The following is a 23,001-nucleotide window of genomic DNA, read 5'->3' as shown; positions in this document are numbered from 1 at the left end:
GTTGAAAATTAGGTGGACTGATAAGGTAAGGAATGAGGAGGTTCTACGCAGAATCGGAGAGGAAAGGAATATGTGGAAAACACTGATAAGGAGAAGGGACAGGATGATAGGACATCTGCTAAGACACGAGGGGAATGACTTCCATGGTACTAGAGGGAGCTGTAGAGGCAAAAACTGTAGAGGCAAAAACTGTAGAGGAAGACAGAGATTGGAATACGTCAAGCAAATAATTGAGGACGTAGGTTGCAAGTGCTACTCTGGGATGAAGAGGTTAGCACAGGAAAGGAATTCGTGGCGGGCCGCATGAAACCAGTCAGTAGACTGATGACCAAAAAAAAGATACTATTTGATATAAAGCTCTTTATTACAGTCCACGCAGAATGCCCCGTGGCCGGTAGACGCACAGATGGCAGGATATGCGTGGGGACAGCAGTAATGGTGGGAGATATGGGTACACTTTGTAGGGGAAATGCCGAGAGCTGGAGGGGAAGTGCCGTTCTAAACTGAAGCCGACGCTCAGATATTTTGTAAATATTAAGCAGGGGCCCTCCACACCCACACTTGCATTGTGACCATTCGAAAAGATTTACTGCGACCTCTGCTTTGGTTAGTATCTAAAAAGAATTCCGCCGAAAATACAGCAATTTACTTTCAAAAATGGCTCAGCACTATGGGACTTAACTTCTGAGGTCATCAGTCCCCTAGAACGTAGAACTACTTAAACCTAACTAACCTAAGGACATCGCACACATCCTTGACCGAGGCAGGTTTCGAACCTGCGACCGTAGCGGTCGTGCGGTTCCAGACTGTAGATCCTAGAACCGCTCGGCCACCACGGCCGGCAGACCTGCAATGTCGTCACTAATTTTGTTCCATAACCCACAGCATTTCTCATTTTACAGCTATCGATGGCCATAAAAATTACATTCTTTGATTGAAAAAGTCTCCAGTTAGTGCAATAACATGATAGATAATGAAGTATTATGCAATAACGATACGGCAAAATACTCTTCTCTTCGCGTGCTATCATTCGCCAAAATTTAATTTTGATATCAGAAACCGATTATGCAATACGAGGAATGTTGTGGATATGTCACTCCGGCTTTATCGCCAGCGCAGGGCGAACGCAAATGAGTGTGCTACATCAAATCAATTTTCTCGAGACTGGTGGCAGATAGATACCTCTACCCAAGCCTAAGGAAAAATTCAATATTTTAGCTAAATTTCAAATGCGAAGACATATTATGTAATACGCAACAAACGCAAAATCATAGAGACCTCTAGTTCTCATTGCAAACTTTTCCGAATTTCACACAGTGTCTTACTTCCACTTAAACATCACTATAATTATGACAATTAACGCAATGATGGTCAAATCATCATGAAATTGACATATAAAGCTGTAAGCAAAGCAAAAACTCTTTTTATGTCATCGCTAACCGGACGAAAAATGGAGAACACTTGTCGGTCTCCCCTTCCAAACAAACGAATAAACTTGCCCAGATCTTTGGACGAAAATTAGTCCCTGTGCATCAGCCACCGTTTACAGCGCGGCCTCTACTGTGGTGTTTCAGAAGAATGCTGAAGATTAGATAGGTAGATTACGTAACTAATGAGGAGGTAATGAATAGAATTGGGGAGAAGAGTAATTTGTGGCACAACTTGACAAGAAGAAGGGACCGGTTGGTAGGACATGTTCTGAGGCATCAGGGGATCACAAATTTAGTACTGGAGGGCAGCGTGGAGGGTAAAAATCACAGAGGGAGACCAAGAGCCGGCCGGAGTGGCCATGCGGTTGTAGGCGCTACAGTGTGGAACCGAGCGACCGCTACGGTCCCAGATTAGAATCCTGCCTCGGGCATGGATGTGTGTGATGTCCTTAGGTTAGTTACGTTTCATTAGTTCTAAGTTTTAGGCGACTGGTGACCTCAGAAGTTAAGTCGCATAGTGCTCAGAGCCATTGGAACCATTGGCCATTGGAGACCAAGAGATGAATACACTAAACAGATTCAGAAGGGTGTACGTTGCAGTAGGTACTGGGAGATGAAGAACCTTGCACAGGATAGAGTAGTATGGAGACCTGCATCAAACCAGTCTCTGGACTGAAGACCACAACAACAACGTTTTATTTATTTATTTATTGACCTCTTTTAGGGGATCCTGATCCAATAAACTCACAATTCACGCGCCGAACTTTTTCCGCAGCGCAGCAAATGATACATTCTACCAACTGTGCGTTTGCGCGTGCGTGTGTGTGTGTGTGTGTGTGTGTGTTTGCGGCCACGGCGGTGTGACTGCAGAGCTCGCTGTTGACGCGCCCGCAGGTCCAAGTACTTCCGCGGCCGGCGGCTGCACGGCGACTACGACATCCGCGTGGAGCAGGCGGAGTTCCGCGAGCTGTCGCTGGTGGCTGGCGGCGAGCAGGGCGCCGCCACGGTCAGCATGGCGGTGTTCCGCAACGGCACGCGCGTCGCGCGCTCCTTCCGGCCCGACTTCGCCCTCGTGCGCCAGAACCTGCGCGACGCCGCCGAGGACCACAAGAACCTGCTGCTCGGTCTCAAGTTCGGCGGCGTGCCCTCCGTCAACTCGCTGCACGCCGTCTACAACTTCCAGGTGCGTACAACCTCCCTGGAAACTTTGCGTGTGGGCGTCATTTGACACAACTTTCACCTTGGTCTGCAGAGTATATGATACCGGAGATAAGCCGTCAGACTGTAAGACTAACATCATCCACATACTCTGGAGAGTCAAAGAAACTGGTTCACCGGCCTAATATTCTACATCTACATTTATACTCCGCAAGCCACCCAACGGTGTGTGGCGGAGGGCACTTTACGTGCCACTGTTATTACCTCCCTTTTCTGTTCCAGTCGCGTATGGTTTGCGGGAAGAACGACTGTCTGAAAGCCTCCGTGCGCGCTCGAATCTCTCTAATTTTACATTCGTGATCTCCTCGGGAGTTATAAGTAGGGGGAAGAAATATATTCGATACCTCATCCAGAAACGCACCCTCTCGAAACCTGGCGAGCAAGCTACACCGCGATGCAGAGCGCCTCTCTTGCAGAGTCTGCCACTTGAGTTTGCTAAACATCTCCGTAACGATATCACGGTTACCAAATAACCCTGTGACGAAACGCGCCGCTCTTCTTTGGATCTTCTCTATCTCCTCCGTCAACCCGATCCGGTACGGATCCCACACTGATGAGCAATACTCAAGTATAGGTCGAACGAGTGTTTTGTAAGCCACCTCCTTTGTTGATGGACTACATTTACTAAGGACTCTCCTAATGAATCTCAACCTGGCACCCGACACACCAACAATTAATTTTATACGATCATTGGACTTCAAATCGTTCCGTACGCACACTCCCAGATATTTTACAGAAGTAACTGCTACCAGTGTTCGTTCCGCTATCATATAATCATACAATACATTCGCAATACATTACATTTGTCTATGTTAAAGGTCAGTTGCCACTCCCTGCACCAAGTGCCTATCCGCTACAGATCTTCCTGCATTTCGCTACAATTTTCTAATGCTGCAACTTCTTTGTATACTACAGCATCATCCGCGAAAAGCCGCATGGAACTTCCGACACTATCTACTAGGTAGATATTGTGTAGTACCCCCGCGATCACGCAGAAGTGTTGCATCACGATGTTGCATGGGCTCGACTAATGTCTGAAGTAGTGTTGGAGGGAATTGGCAGCATGAGTCCTGCAGGGCTTTCCATAAATTCGTAGGAGTACGAGGGGGTGGAGATCTCTTCTGAATAGCATGTTGCAAGGCATCCCAGATATGCTCAATAGTTAATAAAATTTTCTCGGGCATCCAGCCGCGTCAGGTGTTTAAAATCCCACAAGCTTTCGACGGAGCTCTCCTCAGTCACTGTCAAGTGGTAAGAATGACTACTGTGTCGCCGTGGCCGCGTCGGTATACAGGGTGTTACAAAAAGGTACGGCCAAACTTTCAGGAAAAATTCCTCCACACAAATAAAGAAAAGATGTTATGTGGACATGTGTCCGGAAACGCTTAATTTCCATGTTAGAGCTCATTTTAGTTTCGTCCACCTATGCTCAATGGAGCACGTTATCATGATTTCATACGGGATACTCCACCTGTGCTGCTAGAACGTGTGCCTTTACAAGTACGACACAACATGTGGATCATGCCCGATGGAGCTCTTGCACATTTCAGTCGAAGTGTTCGTACGCTTCTCAACAACAGATTCGGTGACCGATGGATTGGTAGAGGCGGACCAATTCCATGGCCTCCACGTTCTCCTTGACTTTCATTTATGGGGGCATTTGAAAGCTCTTGTCTACGCAACCCCGGTACCAAATTTAGAGACTCTTCGTGCTCGTATTGTGGACGGCTGTGATACAATACGCCATTCTCCAGGGCTGCATCAGCGCATCAGGGATTCCATGTGACGGAGGGTGGATGCATGTATCCTCGCTAACGGAGGACATTTTGAACATTTCCTGTAACAAAGTGTTTGAAGTGACGCTGGTACGTTCTGTTGCTGTGTGTTTCCATTCCATGATTAATGTGATTTGAAGAGAAGTAATAAAATGAGCTCTAACATGGAAAGTAAGCGTTTCCGGACACATGTTCACATAACATACACTCCTGGAAATTGAAATAAGAACACCGTGAATTCATTGTCCCAGGAAGGGGAAACTTTATTGACACATTCCTGGGGTCAGATACATCACATGATCACACTGACAGAACCACAGGCACATAGACACAGGCAACAGAGCATGCACAATGTCGGCACTAGTACAGTGTATATCCACCTTTCGCAGCAATGCAGGCTGCTATTCTCCCATGGAGACGATCGTAGAGATGTTGGATGTAGTCCTGTGGAACGGCTTGCCATGCCATTTCCACCTGGCGCCTCAGTTGGACCAGCGTTCGTGCTGGACGTGCAGACCGCGTGAGACGACGCTTCATCCAGTCCCAAACATGCTCAATGGGGGACAGATCCGAAGATCTTGCTGGCCAGGGTAGTTGACTTACGCCTTCTAGAGCACATTGGGTGGCACGGGATACATGCGGACGTGCATTGTCCTGTTGGAACAGCAAGTTCCCTTGCCGGTCTAGGAATGGTAGAACGATGGGTTCGATGACGGTTTGGATGTACCGTGCACTATTCAGTGTCCCCTCGACGATCACCAGTGGTGTACGGCCAGTGTAGGAGATCGCTCCCCACACCATGATGCCGGGTGTTGGCCCTGTGTGCCTCGGTCGTATGCAGTCCTGATTGTGGCGCTCACCTGCACGGCGCCAAACACGCATACGACCATCATTGGCACCAAGGCAGAAGCGACTCTCATCGCTGAAGACGACACGTCTCCATTCGTCCCTCCATTCACGCCTGTCGCGACACCACTGGAGGCGGGCTGCACGATGTTGGGGCGTGAGCGGAAGACGGCCTAACGGTGTGCGGGACCGTAGCCCAGCTTCATGGAGACGGTTGCGAATGGCCCTCGCCGATACCCCAGGAGCAACAGTGTCCCTAATTTGCTGGGAAGTGGCGGTGCGGTCCCCTACGGCACTGCGTAGGATCCTACGGTCTTGGCGTGCATCCGTGCGTCGCTGCGGTCCGGTCCCAGGTCGACGGGCACGTGCACCTTCCGCCGACCACTGGCGACAACATCGATGTACTGTGGAGACCTCACGCCCCACGTGTTGAGCAATTCGGCGGTACGTCCACCCGGCCTCCCGCATGCCCACTATATGCCCTCGCTCAAAGTCCGTCAACTGCACATACGGTTCACGTCCACGCTGTCGCGGTATGCTACCAGTGTTAAAGACTGCGATGGAGCTCCGTATGCCACGGCAAACTGGCTGACACTGACGGCGGCGGTGCACAAATGCTGCGCAGCTAGCGCCATTCGACGGCCAACACCGCGGTTCCTGGTGTGTCTGCTGTGCCGTGCGTGTGATCATTGCTTGTACAGCCCTCTCGCAGTGTCCGGAGCAAGTATGGTGGGTCTGACACACCGGTGTCAGTGTGTTCTTTTTTCCGTTTCCAGGAGTGTATTTTCTTTCTTTGTCTGTGAGGAATGTTTCCTGAAAGTTTGGCCGTACCTTCTTGTAACACTCTGTATAGCCGCACTGCTGGCTGTGACGTCACTAGTGCTCCCTTCCTCGCCAGATACGGTAATGTTTTCATCCAGCGTCTGTCGCACCCAGATCCTCAGTTCTCTTTTACATTCTTCTGTAGACTATTCTTGTCAGCAACGTGGAAGAATGAGCTGTTAAGCTGATTGTGCGATAATTATCGCACCTGTCAGCGCTTGCTATCTTCGAAATTGCACTGGTGCACCAAAGAAACTGGTGCAGGCATGCGTATTCAAATACAGAGAACTGTAAACAGGCAGAGTACGGCGCTGCAGTCGGCACCGCCTATATAAGATAACAAGTGTTTGGCGCAGTAGTTGCATCGGTTACTGCTGCTACAATGGCAGGTTATCAAGATATAAGTGAGTTTGAACGTGGTGTTACAGTCGGCGCACGAGCGATGGGACACAGCATCTTCGAGGTAGCTCTGAAGTGGGGATTTTCCCGTACGCCCATTTCAGGAGTGTACCGTGAATACCAGTTATCTGGTAAAACATCAAATCTCCGACGTCTCTGCGGCCAGAAAAAGATCCTGCAAGAACGGAACCAACGACGACTGAAGACAATCGTTCAGCGTGACAGAAGTGCGACCCTTCCGCAGATTGCTGCAGATTTCAGTGCTAGGCTATCAACAAGTGTCAGCGTGCGAGCCATTCAACAAACATCATCGATTATGGCTTTCGGAACCGAAGGCCCACTCATTTCAAAGTGTATCGAGCTGATGGATATGTAAGGATATGGAGAAAATTTCACGAATCTATGAACCCTGCATGTCAGCAGGGGACTGTTCAAAGTGGTGGAGTTTCTGTAATGGTGTGGTTCGTGTGTAGTTGGAGTGACATGGGACCTCTGATACGCTAGATACGACTCTGACAGGTGACACGTATGTAAGCGTCCTGTCTTATCTCCTACATCCATTTCACGTCCTTTGTGCAGTCCGACGGACGTGGGCAGTTCCAGCAGGACTATGCGACACCCCACACGCCCCCAATTGCTATAAAGTGACTCCAGGAACATTCTTCTCCGGCCACCAAACTCCCCAGAGTGAACATTATTGAGCATATATGAATGCGTGGTTTAGCGGCGATATGAATTAATAAAATTTTCTCCCGCCGCGTCAGGTGGTTAAAATCCCTCAAGCTTTCGACCGAGCTCTCCTCAGTCATTGTCAAGTGGTAAGAATGACTACTGTGTCGCCGTGGCCGCGTCGTTATATAGCCGCACTGCTGGCTGTGACGTCACTAGTGCTCCCTTCCTCGCCAGATATGGTAATGTTTTCATCCCGCGTCTGTCGCACCCGTTTTAACCTCGCGATGGCCGGCTCCCAGGCTGTGCTTCTTGATGGTGTTTTCTGAGGTTTTTATTTCAATAGCTTCTTTTATGACGTTATCCCAAAATCCCTTTCTCCTCATAACGACAGATGTTTCGTCGAATAGAATTCGGTGTTCATTTTCTAAGGCGTGTTCTGCCAGGGCTGATTTTTTCTGGATAGCGTAGGCGTAAGCACCTCTCGTGCTCCGTCCGGCGTTGCTCCACAGAGCGTACTGTTTGGCCGACGTAGTGACAGCCACACTGACATGGTATCTTGTACACTCCAGGCGTTCTAAGCCCCAGATCGTCCTACACAGGCCTCATGAGCTGTCGAAGTTTTGCTGGGGACCTGAGCACTGATGAAATGTTATAAAATGGACACCGAATTCTATTCGATGAAACATCTGCGTTATGAGAACGAAGGGATTTTGGGATGGTGTCATAAAAGAAGCTATTAAAATAAAATCCTCTGAAAACACCATCAACAAGGACGGCGGTTTGCAGCTCAGCACAGCCTGGGACCCGGCCATCGCGACGTTAAAACGGGTGCCACGCATGCGCGATGAAAACATGTACAACATATGGCGAGGAAGAAAGCACTAGTGACGTCACAGCCATCAGTGCGCCTATATACTGACGCGGCCACGGTGACGTAGCAGTCATTCTTACCACTTGACAATGACTGAAGAGAGCTCGGTCGAAAGCTTGTGGGATTTTAACCACCTGACGCGGCGGGAAGCCCGAGAAAATTTTATTAATTCATATCGCCGCTAAACCACGCATTCATACATGCTCAGTAATATTCATGTCTGGGGAGTTTGGTGGCCGGAGGAAGTGTTTAAACTCAGAAGAGTGTTCCTCGAGCCACTCTCTAGCAATTGGGAACGTGTGGAGTGTCGCGTTGTCCTGCTGGAATTCTCCACGTCCGTCGCAATGCACAATGGACGTGAATGGATGCAGGTGGTAAGACAGAATGCTTACAAACGTGTCACCTGTAAGAGTCGTATCTAGCGTATCAGGGATCCATATAACTCCAGCTTCACACGCCTCACACCATTACAGAACCTCCACCACTTTGAACAGTCCCCTGCTGACATGCAGGATTCATAGATTTGTGAGATTTTCTCCATATCCTTACTTCTCCATCCGCTCGATACACTTTGAAACGAGACTCGTCCAATCGGGCAACATATTTCCAGTCGCCAACAGTCCAATGTCGGAGTTGTCGGGCCCAAGCGCGGCGTAAAGCTTTGTGTGGTTCAGTCATAAAGGTTACACGAATGGGCCTTTCGGCTCCGAAAGCCATAATCGATTATGTTTGTTGAATGGTTCGCACGGTGACACTTGTTGAGGACCCACCACTGAAATCTGCAGCAATTTGCGGCAGGGTTGCACTTCTGTCACGTTGAACGATTCTCTTCAGTCGTCGTTGGTCCCGTTCTTGCAGGATCTTTTTCCAGTCGTGGCGATGTCAGAGATTTGATGTTTTGCCGGATTTCTGATATTCGCGGTACAGTCGTGAAATGGTCGTACGGGAAAATCCCCACTTCATCGCTACTTCGGAGAAGCTGTGTCCCATCGCTCGTGCGCTACTATAACACCACGTTAAAACTCATTTAAATCTCGATAACCTGCCATTGTAGCAGCAGTAACCGATCTAACAACTGCGCCAGACACTTTTTGTCTTATATAGGCGTTGCCGACCGCAGCGCCGTACTCTGCCTGATTTCATATCTCTGTATTTGAACACAAATGCCTATGCCAGTTTCTTTGGGGCATCAGCGCAATTCCGTAGGTAGCAAGTGTTGACAAGTGTGAGAATTATCTCACAATCAGCTTAATAGCTCATGCATCCAAGTTGCTGACAAGAATAGTCTACAGAAGAATGGGAAAGAGAGCTGAGGATCTGTTAGATGACGATCAGTTTACCTTTAGGAAAGGTAAATGTCCCAGAGTGGCAATTCTCACGTTGTGGTTGACAATGGAAGCAAGAGTGAATAAAAATCATGACAGGTTAACAGGATTTGTCGACCAGGAAGAAGCGTTCGGCAGTGTAAAATGGTGCAAGATGTTTGCAGTTCTGGGAAGTGTGGAGGAGTATGGCGTCAGGGAAGACGGGTAGTACATAATAAGTACAAGAACCAAGAGAGAACAACAAGAGTGAGAGATCCAGAACGATGTGCTCTGACTAAAAAGGGTGTAAGACAGGAATGTAGTCTTTCGCCTGTACTGTTCCATCTAGTCAAGAGTCAGTGATGAAAATAAAACAAAGATTCAACTGCGGGATTAGAAATCAGCGTGAAAGGACATCAATGATACGATTTGCTGATGACATTGCTATCCTCAGTGAAAGAGAAGAAGAATTACAGGATCTGTTGAATGGAATGAACAATCTAATGGGTAAAGAATATGGACTGAGAGTAAATCGAAGAAAGATGAAAGTAATCAGTAGAAGAAATGAGAACAGCGAGAAACTTAGCATCAGTATTGGGGATCACGACACAGACAAAGTCAAAGAATTTCGCTGCGTAGGTAGCATAAAAACCCATAACGAACCGAGCAAGGAGGACATAAAAAGCACAGGTAAAAGGGGCATTCTTGGCCAAGAGAAATCAACTAGTATCAAGCAAAGGCCTAAATTTGAGGAAAACATGGACCATGGAAAAACAAAAACAGAAGATAATCTAAGCATTTGAAGTGTGGTGCGACCGAAGAATGTTGAAAATTAGGTGGAGTGATAACGTAAGGAATGTGGATGTTCTCCGCAGAGTGGACGAGAAAGGAAAGTTTGGAGAACGCTGACAAGAAGAAGGCATAGAATGATAGGACACCTGTTAAAACACCAGGAAACAACTCCCACTGTACTAGAGGGAGCTGCAGAGGGTAATAACTGTAAGTGAAGACAGGGATTGGAATACATCCAGCAAATAACTGAGGACGTAGGTTGCTACTCTAAATAAAAACTTTAGCACACGAGAGGGATTCGTGACGGCTCGCGTCAAACCAGTCAGAAAACTGATGACCAAACAAAATACCTGCCTTACTTGCCTATTAGCCAAGCAGCTAACATGCAGCACGTTATTTGCAGAACGGTCAGACTGCTCTACTCCCAACCAAGACAAGCTATGTCCAACCCCAGCAGCCTAAAAGAGTCTTGCCTGCCGGTCCGTATTCCTACATAGGAGTTTATTCTGTACGCTTTCATTGTAATGTTATGAGTAGGACTAGGAAGTTGATGAAAGGACATGTACCCGAGTGTCACAAGACTAGGCTCACCAACATAGTACAGTAATTGCCATTAAAATTGCTACACCACGAAGGTGACGTGCAACAGACGCGAGATTTAACCGACAGGAAGACGATGCTGTGATATGTAAATGATTAACTTTCCAGAGCATTCACACAAGGTTGGCGCCGGTGGTGACACCTACAACGTGCTGACATGAGGAAAGTTTCCAACCGATTTCTCATACACAAACAGCAGTTAACCGGCGTTGCCTGGTGAAACGTTGTTGTGATGCCTCTTATAAGGAGGAGAAATGCTTACCAGTACGTTTCCGACATTGATAAAGGTCGGATTGTAGCCTGTCGCGATTGCGGGCTATCGTATCGCGACATTGCTGCTCGTGTTTCTCGAGATTCAATGACTGTTAGCAGAATATGGAATCGGTGGGTTCAGCACGGTAATACAGGAGGGTAATACGGAACTCCGTGCTGGATCCCAACGGCCTCGTATCACTAGCAGTCGAGATGAAAGGCATCTTATCCGCATGGCTGTAACGGACCGCGCAGCCACGTCTCGATCCCTGAGTCAACAGATGGGGACGTTTGCAAGACAACAACCACCTGCACGAACAGTTCGACGACGTTTTCAGCAGCATGGACTATCAGCTCGGAGACCGTGGCTGCGGTTACTCTTGACGCTGCATCACAGACAGGAGCGCCTGCGATGGTCCACTCAACGACGAACCTGGGTGCACGAATGGCAAAACGTCATTTTTTCGGATGAATCCAGGTTCTGTGTACAGCATCATGATGGTCGCATCCTTGTTTGGCGACATCGCGGTGAACGCACATTGGAAGCGTGTATTCGTCATCGCCATACTGGCGTGGCGTGATGGTATGGGGTGCCATTGGTTACACGTCTCGGTCACCTCTTGTTCGCATTGGTGGCACTTTGAACAGTGGACATTACATTTCAGATGTGTTAAGATCCGTGGCTCTACCCTTCATTCGATCCCAGCGAAACCCTACATTTCAGCAGGGTAATGTACGACCGCATGTTGCAGGTCCTGTGCGGGCCATCCTGGATACAGAAAATGTTCGACTGTTGCCCTGGCCAGCACATTCTCCAGATCTCTCACCAACTGAAAACGTCTGGTCAATGGTGGCCGAGCAACTGGCTCGTCACAATACGCCAGTCACTACTCTTGATGAACTGTGGTATCGTGTTGAAGCTGCATAGGCAGCTGTATCTGTACACGCTATCCAAGCTCTGTTTGACTCGATGCCCAGGCGTATCAAGGCCGTTATTACGGCCAGAGTTAGTTGTTCCGCGTACTGATTTCTCAGGATCTATGCACCCAAATTGCGTGAAAACGTAATCACATGTCGGTTCTAATATATTTGTCCAATGAATACCCGTTTCTCATGTGCATTTCTTCTTGGTGTAACAATTTTAATGGCCAGTAGTGTATATAGATTGTTACACACCATGTAGAGGAATGCTGAGTCGTAGACAGGCACAACAAGCACGATACCTAAACTTCTGCGCCCTCGGCCAAAAGGCCTTCTGAAGTAGACAACAGACACACACACACACACACACACACACACACACACATACACACACACACATACACACACACACACACACACACACACACACACACACATTCACCACCGAAGCCAAAGTGACTGTACGGGTGATTACTGAATGTCCCAAGAACACACTTACTTATAGATATTGGTAATACACTACACAGTTTATATTACATAAACAAAGTTGACAACTCATGACGGCTGAAGAAGTCGAACACAGGTTTGTGCTTCGATACATAGTAATTGACAAATTACCCGCTGGCTTTTTTTACGGGTTCTCCGGCGGTGGCAGACCACCACCAGCGGAAAGTGAAGCTTTGTAAATGTGAGCCACTCGTAATGGCGAAAGGGGAAGATCATCTAACCAACGTCGGCCGAAAAACCCGATTCGGAAGCCAACAAGTAATTTCTCAGCAACTGGCCACGAAAGCCTTAACAATTTTGTAAATAATAACTGCGGAACATAAAAATGATACTCTTTTTGATTTTTTCGTGTAGACTGGGCGAGGTATAAATGAGACAGCAAAATTATTTTGTGAAGAAACGACTTCAAAAACCATTCGATTTACTTTTCATCGATTCTTTCAATAATTTCAGCAGCACATCTGTGAACTGTCTTTTTTCGAGTCGTTATTGTCGCCGACTACATAAAGACATTTTGGAATCGTTATTCGTTCGTGAACATAATTTTACATGTCAGTTCGCTTTACACAAGTTATTCTGTGAGATACACATGGTCAGGGCCTTCTACTCGGATGTGTGGATTGTTATTGTTTCAACAGCGTGATACAAGGCTCTTGTAATGAATGTGGCGCTTGTCAAAGCGTTCTCCATTACATTACATAACAGATAATAGGCTCTCCTCCAGAACTTTAAAGCTTACGCGAACAATAGATGTAAAATTTCGCATTGTCCTAAGCAGACAGCAAAAAAACCTATAGGAGACGACCGCGGCCTTCAGAACTCAGTTTACTAGACTTTTGTATGTAGCCAAAAGAAACATTAAACGCCACAAGATTTACTGCTACTTAGTAAGGAGCACGTACTGACATTTGGAGGCATAGTCATGACGAAAGGCCTCAGCACAATCGCAGCGTATTGCTCCCTTTGAAACAGGCACAAAGACTTAATTAACATGTTAATGGACTATTCCTTCGGCCCCTGGAGGGGATGTTTCATATCTAAAAATAATAGATTAAAACTGTGGATGTTATTTCACTACAGTACGTTTCTTATCGGTTAGTGATCGCAGCTACTAAATGTACAGGACAAGAAATTTCTCACTCGTAAGACACATCAAAGTAACGCCGTGTAACATTGACTTTAGCCTTGATAATACCCTCATTGCTGCCAGGAAGAGTGTCCAAGTTTTTCTTCAGGTATGCCATAACTATCTGAAGCCACTCGTTGATTAGATCCCGCAGAGCTACCAAATTGCGGGTTCACTAGCTGTTCCAAATGGCTTCAGACATTTTCTATGTAACTGGCATAAAGTGATTTAGCGTGGCAGTCAGTTTGCAGTTTGGTGCGTGAGAGTTCGTCAAACCAGGAATGTATGCGTGCAATCTTCGACGGTTTAAGGAAAACCTTCCTCTTACAAATACGCTGTCCAGACTCATGTATGTGACGACCTGTCAAAATGTTAATGATTGGGAACCAATGCTGTACAATCGCAGTAAAGTCATGAGATGTCCAATTGTCTCTTTTATTAGTACATGATACGAGTTTCGGGATTACACCCATCTTCAGACATCACAAACTTCAACTCCTTCCTAACCAACCAGGCGTACAGCCTTCACAACTCAAAGAAAGTGTCAAATAACGTATGGCTGCGACACGAGCAGTCTTGAAGCAGAGAGTATACGTTGCACGAGTTGAAGTTTGTGATGTCTGAAGATGGATGTAATCCCGAAACGCGTAACATGTTCTAATAAAAGAGGCAATTGAACATCTCATGACTTTATTGAGATCGTACAGCATTGGTTACCAATTATTAACATAAAAATGATCGCAGGCCTCAGACGGGATTTTATGTCCTATATTACGACCTGTCAAAAGCCTGAATAGCCAACTATTACAGGGCGGACCGCTGCGAGACTGGCAGGAAGAGATATCAGTGAAGTTCTGGAAGGTACCGACAGGGATGTGGCCAGCTGCACCAGATTTCTAGGTTGATGATACATGGCGCGAAGAGCCCAATCGCGGCGGTCCCACAGATTCTCAACTGGGTTTAAATCCGGGGCGTTTGGTGACCAGGGAAGTACGGCAAACTCATTCTGACGCTCTTCGAAATATGCACGGACAGTGAGAGCTGTTACACTTTGCGTTGTCCTGCTGGTACATGCCACGGTGCTGAGGATAAAAAAAAAACTGCATGTGGGAGTGGACTTGGTCCACAAGGTTAGATGCATACTTGTGTTGATCAAGCGTGCCTTCCAGAATGACAAGATTACCCACAGAATACCACCAAACCATTTCTCAGACCATAATGCTCTCTCCTGGTTGCAGGGTGTTCGCTTTCAGCCGTTTCACGCCATACACGCCAACGGTCATCTGTCCGATGGAGCAGAAAACGTGATTCATCTAGAGACGCCACCTGTCACTACTCAGTGGACGTCCAGGCCGACAGTGGCGTGCAAATTTCAGTCATCGTTGCCGAAGGACAGCGGTCTGCTTGGGTTCACGAATTATCGCCTGATGCGGAGGCCCGTACACAGCGAAGTACACAGGAGACACTATTGGTATCGCCTTGGTTCATCCGGGCCATCAGCTGCTCAACAGTTCCACGTCCATTCGCCTACATCTCCGCAGCCATCGTTCAACCCTGTCATCTACGGTCCGTGGTGCACCACAGCTCTCTCGGCGCCAGTTTTGGATGGCGCCATGCCATAATAACGTTGGCACGCGAACAGTTGCAAACTCAGCAGTTTCGGAAATGTTTCCACACTTTGCCAGAAAACTAATGATCTTGCCCTTTTGGACGTTATGTAAATCGCTCCGTTTCCGCATTACGACAACGAGTATCCACACTTTGCCCGAAAGCTAATGATCTTGCCCTTTTGGACGTTATGTAAATCGTTCCGTTTCCGCATTACGACAACGAGTGCATTGTTTTCTGAGACCTCTTAACACGCTTAACGTACCCTCCTCAGCTAGTGTTGCAACCTGCCGTCTGTGAGGATTATTGAACGATGACTTCGAACATAGGAGGAGGTCACATTGACGTACTGAATCATGTATTACCACGGCCTCCACGGTACTCCACTCATATGTACTGAGACTGCAGTCTACGCGGGCGTCACAAATGGGTTTCAATACATCGGCAAAGAATACAGCTTTCTAAAAGTTGTATCAGCGTGGGGTCTTCACTCCAGGTGTTGTGTTCCTGAGTTATGATAGAAGTGGCTTCGATTCTTGACCAAGTACTGCTTTTTGCCATGGATTTCCAGTATAAGTAATTCGGATATCCAGGCTTAGGCAGTCTGAGAACTGACGCAGTAGAAGTTGTACAGGGAATGCTAATTATATTGTTGTGTCGTTGAGGTTGGTGGAGATAAGAAAACCATGTACACAACGTCGTGGGCTCACAACAATCAAAGAACTAAAATTCACGCGTGAGACAATCTACATATTTTAAAATAATTTTTTCATGCACTTTTGGTAGTAAATGATTTTCCTTGTAAGTAATTAGTCTGCACTGCTCGCAGAATCGCGCCAACATGCGACCACATTGCTGCCTTCAAGGCGGACAGGCCACTCTCACTGTGCACTGGTCAGATCTTATTAATGTGGGATAGTTTCGTCACTCAGCCAGCAGTACGTATGCGAGGCAACGTACCTACTCTTCGTCGGATCGAGAGCTACACCCACGAAGATTGCATCTCACATGCATCCCTCAATAATTCAATGACAACAAATTGTTATATGCTGTCGCGGTCTCAATGTGGGCATTAGTTTCATAGTTCATAAGGTACCAAGCAAATATTGTTAATTTCAAAGGACCGCAGCAGATCCATTGATTTTCCACTGGTATCTCCATCCAGAGATCACGCTTCACTGCAATATTTTAAGAGCCGTCCATTCGACTATTCGCAATATTTTTCCCTAAAAAAACACTTAGTTAGCATGTCGCCGAATTCCTTGTGGACACTGACTATTTAATTTGAAATATTCTTCACTTGAATGAGATATACAGGGTGTAACAAAAATGTACAGCTCAAACGGTAGGACACATTCCTCACAATTAGACGAATAAATTAGTTACATGAATATGGGCCTGGAAACGCTTTGTTTCCGTGTTACAACTCATTTTCTCCAACTCATTAATCATGGGAAATACACACGACCACAACTAGGATACCCCATCAACTCTCTCTCACAGGAGATTTTCGATATGCCCTCTGTGGGCATTGACAGGCATCAACCCGCCGTTGTAGTGAATCTAGGATGCTCTGATGTATTGCTGGAGTATTGCTTATGCTTTCGCAGCCTTCCATAATACGGGCGCTGAGACTCTGAACGTCTTGTACTGGGGTTCCACACACAAGAGCTTACAAAATCACCCACAAATAAAACTCAATTGTATCTAGGTTCGCAGAGCGTGGAGGCTAGGTGTTAGGTTAGGTTAGGTTAGGTTGGTCCATCTCTACCTATCCATCTGTCACCAGATTTGTTATTTAGAAGCCAACGGACATAAACACTAAAATGAGAAGGTGCTCCATCGTGCATGAAGTACATGTTTTGTCGCACAGCTAAACGCACATCTACTAACAGATCAGTTAGAACATTCTCTACGAAATTATCCTAATTTTATCGGTTGAGCCTGGGTGGAAGAAAGTGAGACCCTACTGAACAGTCGCCAACAATGCCGGCCCAAACATTTACAGAAAATCTTTGTTGATGATTGGCGGTGGACAACGTTACCAGAGGTCGCCAAGAGTATATTCCCCATGATTCTACCGTTCTGTTCTCGCGTGTTTCCCATGATTAATGAGTTGAAGAGAATGAGTTGTAACATGGAAACAAAACGTTTCCAGGCGGTTGTTCATGTAACATAATTTCCTCGCCTGCGTGTGATAAATGTGTCCAGCAACTTGTGGCGTACATTTTTGTTACACCACAAGAAATCATAACTACCTTCGCGCAGTTGCATGATATACTCTCTGATACATAGTATCCACTTTTAAAAATAAATGCAAGTTGTCGTTGGAATTAAGCACTCACTTCTCTGAACTTTTAAGAATCTTATAAATCAAGAGTATTGCAGTTGAGTTTCATTCATCCTTTTATCCCTCTCTCGCTTCGACTTGCTTCTATCTGTTTCTTGATTCTCGGATACAGTCGGATCCATTGTGATTTGTCTTTTGTGTCCTTGGTCTTGGGAGACCATTCCTGGCTTGACAAACAAAAGATTAAGTGACCGATAACTTCGTAGTTTGGTCCTTTTAACACCATCGATCCGACCATCCATCAACAACGTGTTCCGAAGCACTTGTTCCTGCACCAGCATCATGCTCTATCGCCAGATCTGCCAACGATCGCCGCCTGTCCTGCTTTACAAAGAGGGAAGACTTCCGAACTCCGCTTTCTGTGATGGTGCATAGGCGTCCCACACGTTGCCACCTACTTGTGGGTTCGCAGTCCTTCAATCACTTTCCATAGATGATTACGACAATAGCACGCGAACACGCGACCAGGTTCGCCGTTTCCGAGACGCTCATTCTCAACCACCGAGCCATAACAATCTGTCCTTTCTGATAGTCTGTTATGTCAGTCGACTTCTCAAATTACGGTTCGTATCGTAGCTAGAATGATTCCCCATTAGCCTCTACTCTGGTTATTTATATTCCTTATTGCATCACTTACCCCCCAATTCTACCACGTCGCATCAGTCTCGTGGTGGGCAGTGGTCATAATGTTCCAATATCAGTGTAGGAGACACAGAAGAGCGGAAAGACTTGGGCATAGGAACGTCGTGGAAAGGAAACATACTGAAATGACGTGGCATACGCTGACGGATTTGACATTCGACGCGTTCCTATCTCAGGGGACTGTACAACACTACCAACCAATCCATATTTACAGACAGCACATAATACTCCATTATATTACTTCAAAAGTGAATACTGTACTACGAAATACTCCTGTCTAAATGCATACTCCACAAACCATCGTACGGTTCATGGCGGAGGCGTACCTTGAACCAATACTAGTTATTTCCTTTCCTGTTATACCCGTAAACATGGCAGGGAAAGATGAATGACTGTCTACATGCCTCGCGTGTTATCTTCATGGTCGTTACGCGATATGTACGTTAGCGACAATAGAATCGTTCTACAGTCAGCTCCAAATGCTGGTTCTCTAAATTTCCGCAATATTGCCTTGCGAAAAAAACATCACCTTCCCTCCATGAACTCCCATTCTCACGAAGAATCTCCATAACACTTATGTGCTAGTCGCACCTGCTGGTAAGAAATCTGGCAGCACTCCTCTGAATTTCTGCGATATTTTACTTTAATTCGACGTGGTAGGGATCCAAAGCACTCGAAAAGTTCTCAAGAATAGGTCACACTAGCATTCTATGAGTCGTACGCTTTGCAGATGAGCTACACTTTCGCTAAATTCTCCCAATAAAATGAAGACGAGCATTCGCCTTTCCAGCTACGAATCTGACGTACTCATTCCATTTCATATCGCTTTTCAACGTTACATCTAGATATTTAATCGTCATGACTCTGTCAAGTTGCACACTATCAATGCTGTAATCAAACGTTAAAGGACTATTTTTCCTACTTATCTGTATTAACTTCACTTTTGCTACATTTAGAGCAAGCTACCATTCATCACACCACTAGAGATTCTGTGTAAGTCATCTTCTATACTCCTGCAGTCATTCAACCACGACACCTTCCCGTACACCACAACGTCATCAGCAAATAGCCGTAACTTGCTGCTGCCCTCGTCCGTGATGTCATTTATGTATACAGAGAATAAAAGCGGTCCTACCACACTTCCCTAAGACACTCCTTATGATACTCTCGCCATCCAGGACAATGTTCTTTGATCTATTGCTTAAAAAGTCTTCGAGCCACTCACACATATCTCGGAACCTCTCGGACCACGTCCGCAGTCTGAAGTGGGGCACCGTGCCAAACGATTTCCGGAAATACAGGAATATGGAATCTGCCTGTTGCCCTCCATCCATTGTTTATAGGATATCATGTGACAAAAGGGCAAGCTGAGTTTCGCACGAGCGATGCTTTCAAAATCCATATTCATTTGTGGACAAAAGCATTTCGCTCTCAAGAAAATGTGTTATATTCGAAGGCAGACGGTGTTCAAGAATTGCAACTGTTAGTTATGTCTTATGGTCTTCAATCCAGAGACTTGTTTGATGCAGCTCTCCATGCTACTCTATCCTGTGCAAGCTTCCTCATCTCCCAGTAATTACTGCAACCTACATCCTTCTGAATCTGTTTAGTGTATTTATCTCTTGGTATCCCTCTACGATTTTTACCCTCCTCGCGGCCCTCCAATACTAAATTGGTCATCCCTTGATGCCTCAGAATGTGTCCTACCAACCGATCCCTTCTTCTAATCAAGTTGCGCCACAAACTTCTCATCTGCAAAATTCTATTCAATACCTCCGCATTAGTTATGTGATCTACCCATCTAATCTTCAGCATTGTTCTGTAGCACCACATTTCGAAAGCTGCTATTCTATTCTTGTCTAAACTATTCATCGTCCACGTTTCACTTCCATACATGGCTACACTCCATACAAATACTTTCAGGAACGACTTCCTGACGCTTAAATCTATACTCGATGTTAACAAATTTCTCTTCTTCACAAACACATTCCTTACCATTGCCAATCTACATTTTATATCCTTTCTACTTCGACCATCATCAGTTATTTTGCTCCCCAAATAGAAAAACTTCTTTACTACTTTAATCGTCTCATTTCCTAATCTAATTCCCGCAGCATCACCCGATTTAATTCGACTACATTCCATTATCCTCGTTTTGCTTTTGTTGATGTTCATCATATATCCTCCTTTCAAGACACTGTCCTTTTCGTTCAGCTGCTCTTCCAGGTCCTTTTCTGTCTTTGACAGAATTACAATGTCATCGGCGAACCTCAAAGTTTTATTTCTTCTCCATTGATTTTAATTCCTGCTCCAAATTTTTCTTGTGTTTCCTTTACTGCTTGCTCAATATACAGATTGAATAACATCGGGGAAATTGAAAGAAATTATGGAACCAGAAATTAGTGTACATTATTATTTTTCACACGGTTCATGTTTTTTGAGAGCGTTTATGATACTTTTCAATAAAATCTCTTCTGGCAGCCCTTGAAAAGCAAACCTGGATAATAACAACAACAAAATGGTACATAAATAATCCAGAGTCCTGAAATGTGATTTCTCGTGTGTGTAGCGGTATACGCAAGACAACATCGAAAAGGAAACCTGTACTAAAAAGAAATCTGGAAAACTATAGTATCTGTTTGAACACGCTTCTCCAAAACTACTAAGTGAATTTTCATGAGACTTTGACAGGTAATTTGAGTATAGTTCAGAGCGCCGTATAGGCTTTATTTCAACAAAATCGGATCACAGAAAAATGTTACCGCAATTGAAAGTTTTGTCCACGTTGATATTATAAATGCGAAAGTAACTGTGTCTGATGTTTTAACGAACAAAGAGCTGAACCGATTTCGTTGGTACTGATGTAGTTTGAGCCCCGAGGAACAACGTAGGCTATATCGGGAAGTGTGCAGTGCTACATATTTATTGGTCTGAAGAATATTACTCGAATTACGGAAAAATATTTACTATTTGAAAAAGCTATTTACGCTTTGACTTTTCATTCCTCATTCCTCATTCATCATTACTCACTCATACTTGTGAAAATGCTTTCATTGGGTAATATGTCCTTTGTGATCCGATTCAAAGTAATGAATACAATGCTCATACAATCTTCAGTGTGTTTAGTCCACACTTCCATATTGTTTGTTGCGCAATGTAAAAATTGTATAATGTATAGGTACTTCAACAGCACGATGTATAGATGCGCGCTTCTGTGTAACGTGGTACAACATCGAGTTGTGTTGTGTGTGCGTGAACATACAACTATATTATGTGTAATTATCGCTATGAGGTAACTGACAATCGCTTTTCTCGTGTCAGCTGCCAGGGGCGCTGGTATCACAGTCTAGCAAATACAGTCGTGACACTCGCTGCTGTGAAAATTGATACTGTCATACAGTTGGTATGACACTAGAGCCCCAAGAAGCAAGAAAGTAGCCATAAAATCAAAATTTCTTTTTAATCATTTTTCTGCTCAATTAGCATTAGTAATTATCAACAGATATGAGTGATCATGAAATACCTGTAAAATATCCGAATCTCCATGATTCTGTGAGATAAGCTACAATTTAGTGATGAAGATATACTTTCGGATATGTGTACAGTTCCAGCTTACTCCGCTGAAAACAAGAGAATGTAAACACATTAGCATGCATGAGAAGAACATATTTCTTTTGGTGTCTGTTCTATAATAAGAACTTCCCATGACACATAACAAGTTTGTAGGGAGCCTAATGATTTACACAGTGTTACACTACACTCGACTGTTTTATGTAAATGTAATTACTTTTGCTTCAAAAGCGAAAGTGTTGAAAATACTTGCCGTTTGTGGCTCAGATGCAGCAAAAATTGAGGAATTGGTTTCTTCTGTGTGGGTAAACAGTTTTATAGCTTTCCTTCTTTTAGTATCAAGTCTGTGTTTTTTTCCCTTCAGCTACAATTGTGATGGCTTATGTGCTACGTTAAATAACATATGTATTGCATTCCATTCACTAATTAGACAGGAAGTGTAGCAAAGAAAACTTCACGTTTTTCTGCGAAAGATCAGGTCTTCTGCTTTTTTTTAGCAATTTTTTCTTCTTAAAGAACACAAAATTCTCCAGTAAATATCTGTAGCTTACAAGAAATACATAAGTAAACGGTTGTGTAATATAGCGGTTCTAGTCTCCTAGGGTTGTTAGGAAATCTAAAAAAAGGCAAATATGGTGGCTTCTTCTTGTTGTTGCTGCAATTTATTGCGCTACAGACGCTCCCGTTTGTAAAATCAATTCTACAGACGAATATAAACTATTACGATTCGCTTTCACAAGCTCTCTCTGAACTTAACAGTATAACTACCTGGCCTCTTGACCCGCTGCAACCACAATGGGCAACAAAAAAGAGACGGAGTGTCGCGACGCTTATGTTAAACTGTGGCTGATATCGACAATGAATTATTCTGAGCCGTCAGAGAGTTCTTTTAACTTCTGTGTTCTTGTGTTGTTCTTTATAATGGCGACAAGAAATAGTTTCACTTTGGATTTTATCTATACTAAGACTGTGTGTCGTCAACACACAAGCTTGTTATTTCGTTCTACAGTATTTAACTCCTTAGGCAAACGCAATAAAAAGGCAGTTAACTTAAATGGTGATAAATCATTTCAAGCACCTACAGGATAGACTACGGACTGGCCAACGATGAATGAAGCAGTACAACCACAGTCTTACACATGCTTCTCTGCTCACACAGCTTGGCAGCGACGCTGTGCATGCCAACGCATCATGTGTTGGGACAGATTGGGAGGGGGTATAACATGGCGCTGTTCTGTATCGTTCATACCGATCGGTACAGTAGGTTATCCTCGGCAGTGACATTTTCGATTCTTT

General features: G+C 45.3%; 1 protein-coding gene across 1 annotated transcript in view; it reads left to right on the top strand.

Moving 5' to 3' along the window:
- The window catches only part of LOC124621839 (synapsin), an 810,142-nt gene that overhangs the window by 230,681 nt on the left and 556,460 nt on the right, over positions 1–23,001 (top strand). The window contains exon 3 of the mRNA XM_047147282.1: positions 2,325–2,613. Within this exon, the coding sequence (XP_047003238.1) occupies positions 2,443–2,613 (171 nt within the window). The 5' untranslated portion in view covers positions 2,325–2,442. The remainder of the gene's footprint in view (positions 1–2,324; positions 2,614–23,001) is intronic.

Source organism: Schistocerca americana, chromosome 7 (assembly GCF_021461395.2).
Source record: "Schistocerca americana isolate TAMUIC-IGC-003095 chromosome 7, iqSchAmer2.1, whole genome shotgun sequence".
In the NCBI taxonomy this organism is placed as follows: domain Eukaryota; kingdom Metazoa; phylum Arthropoda; class Insecta; order Orthoptera; family Acrididae; genus Schistocerca; species Schistocerca americana.
The sequence above is the reverse complement of the archived record's forward strand: the minus strand, read 5'-3'. Positions and strand labels throughout refer to the sequence as shown.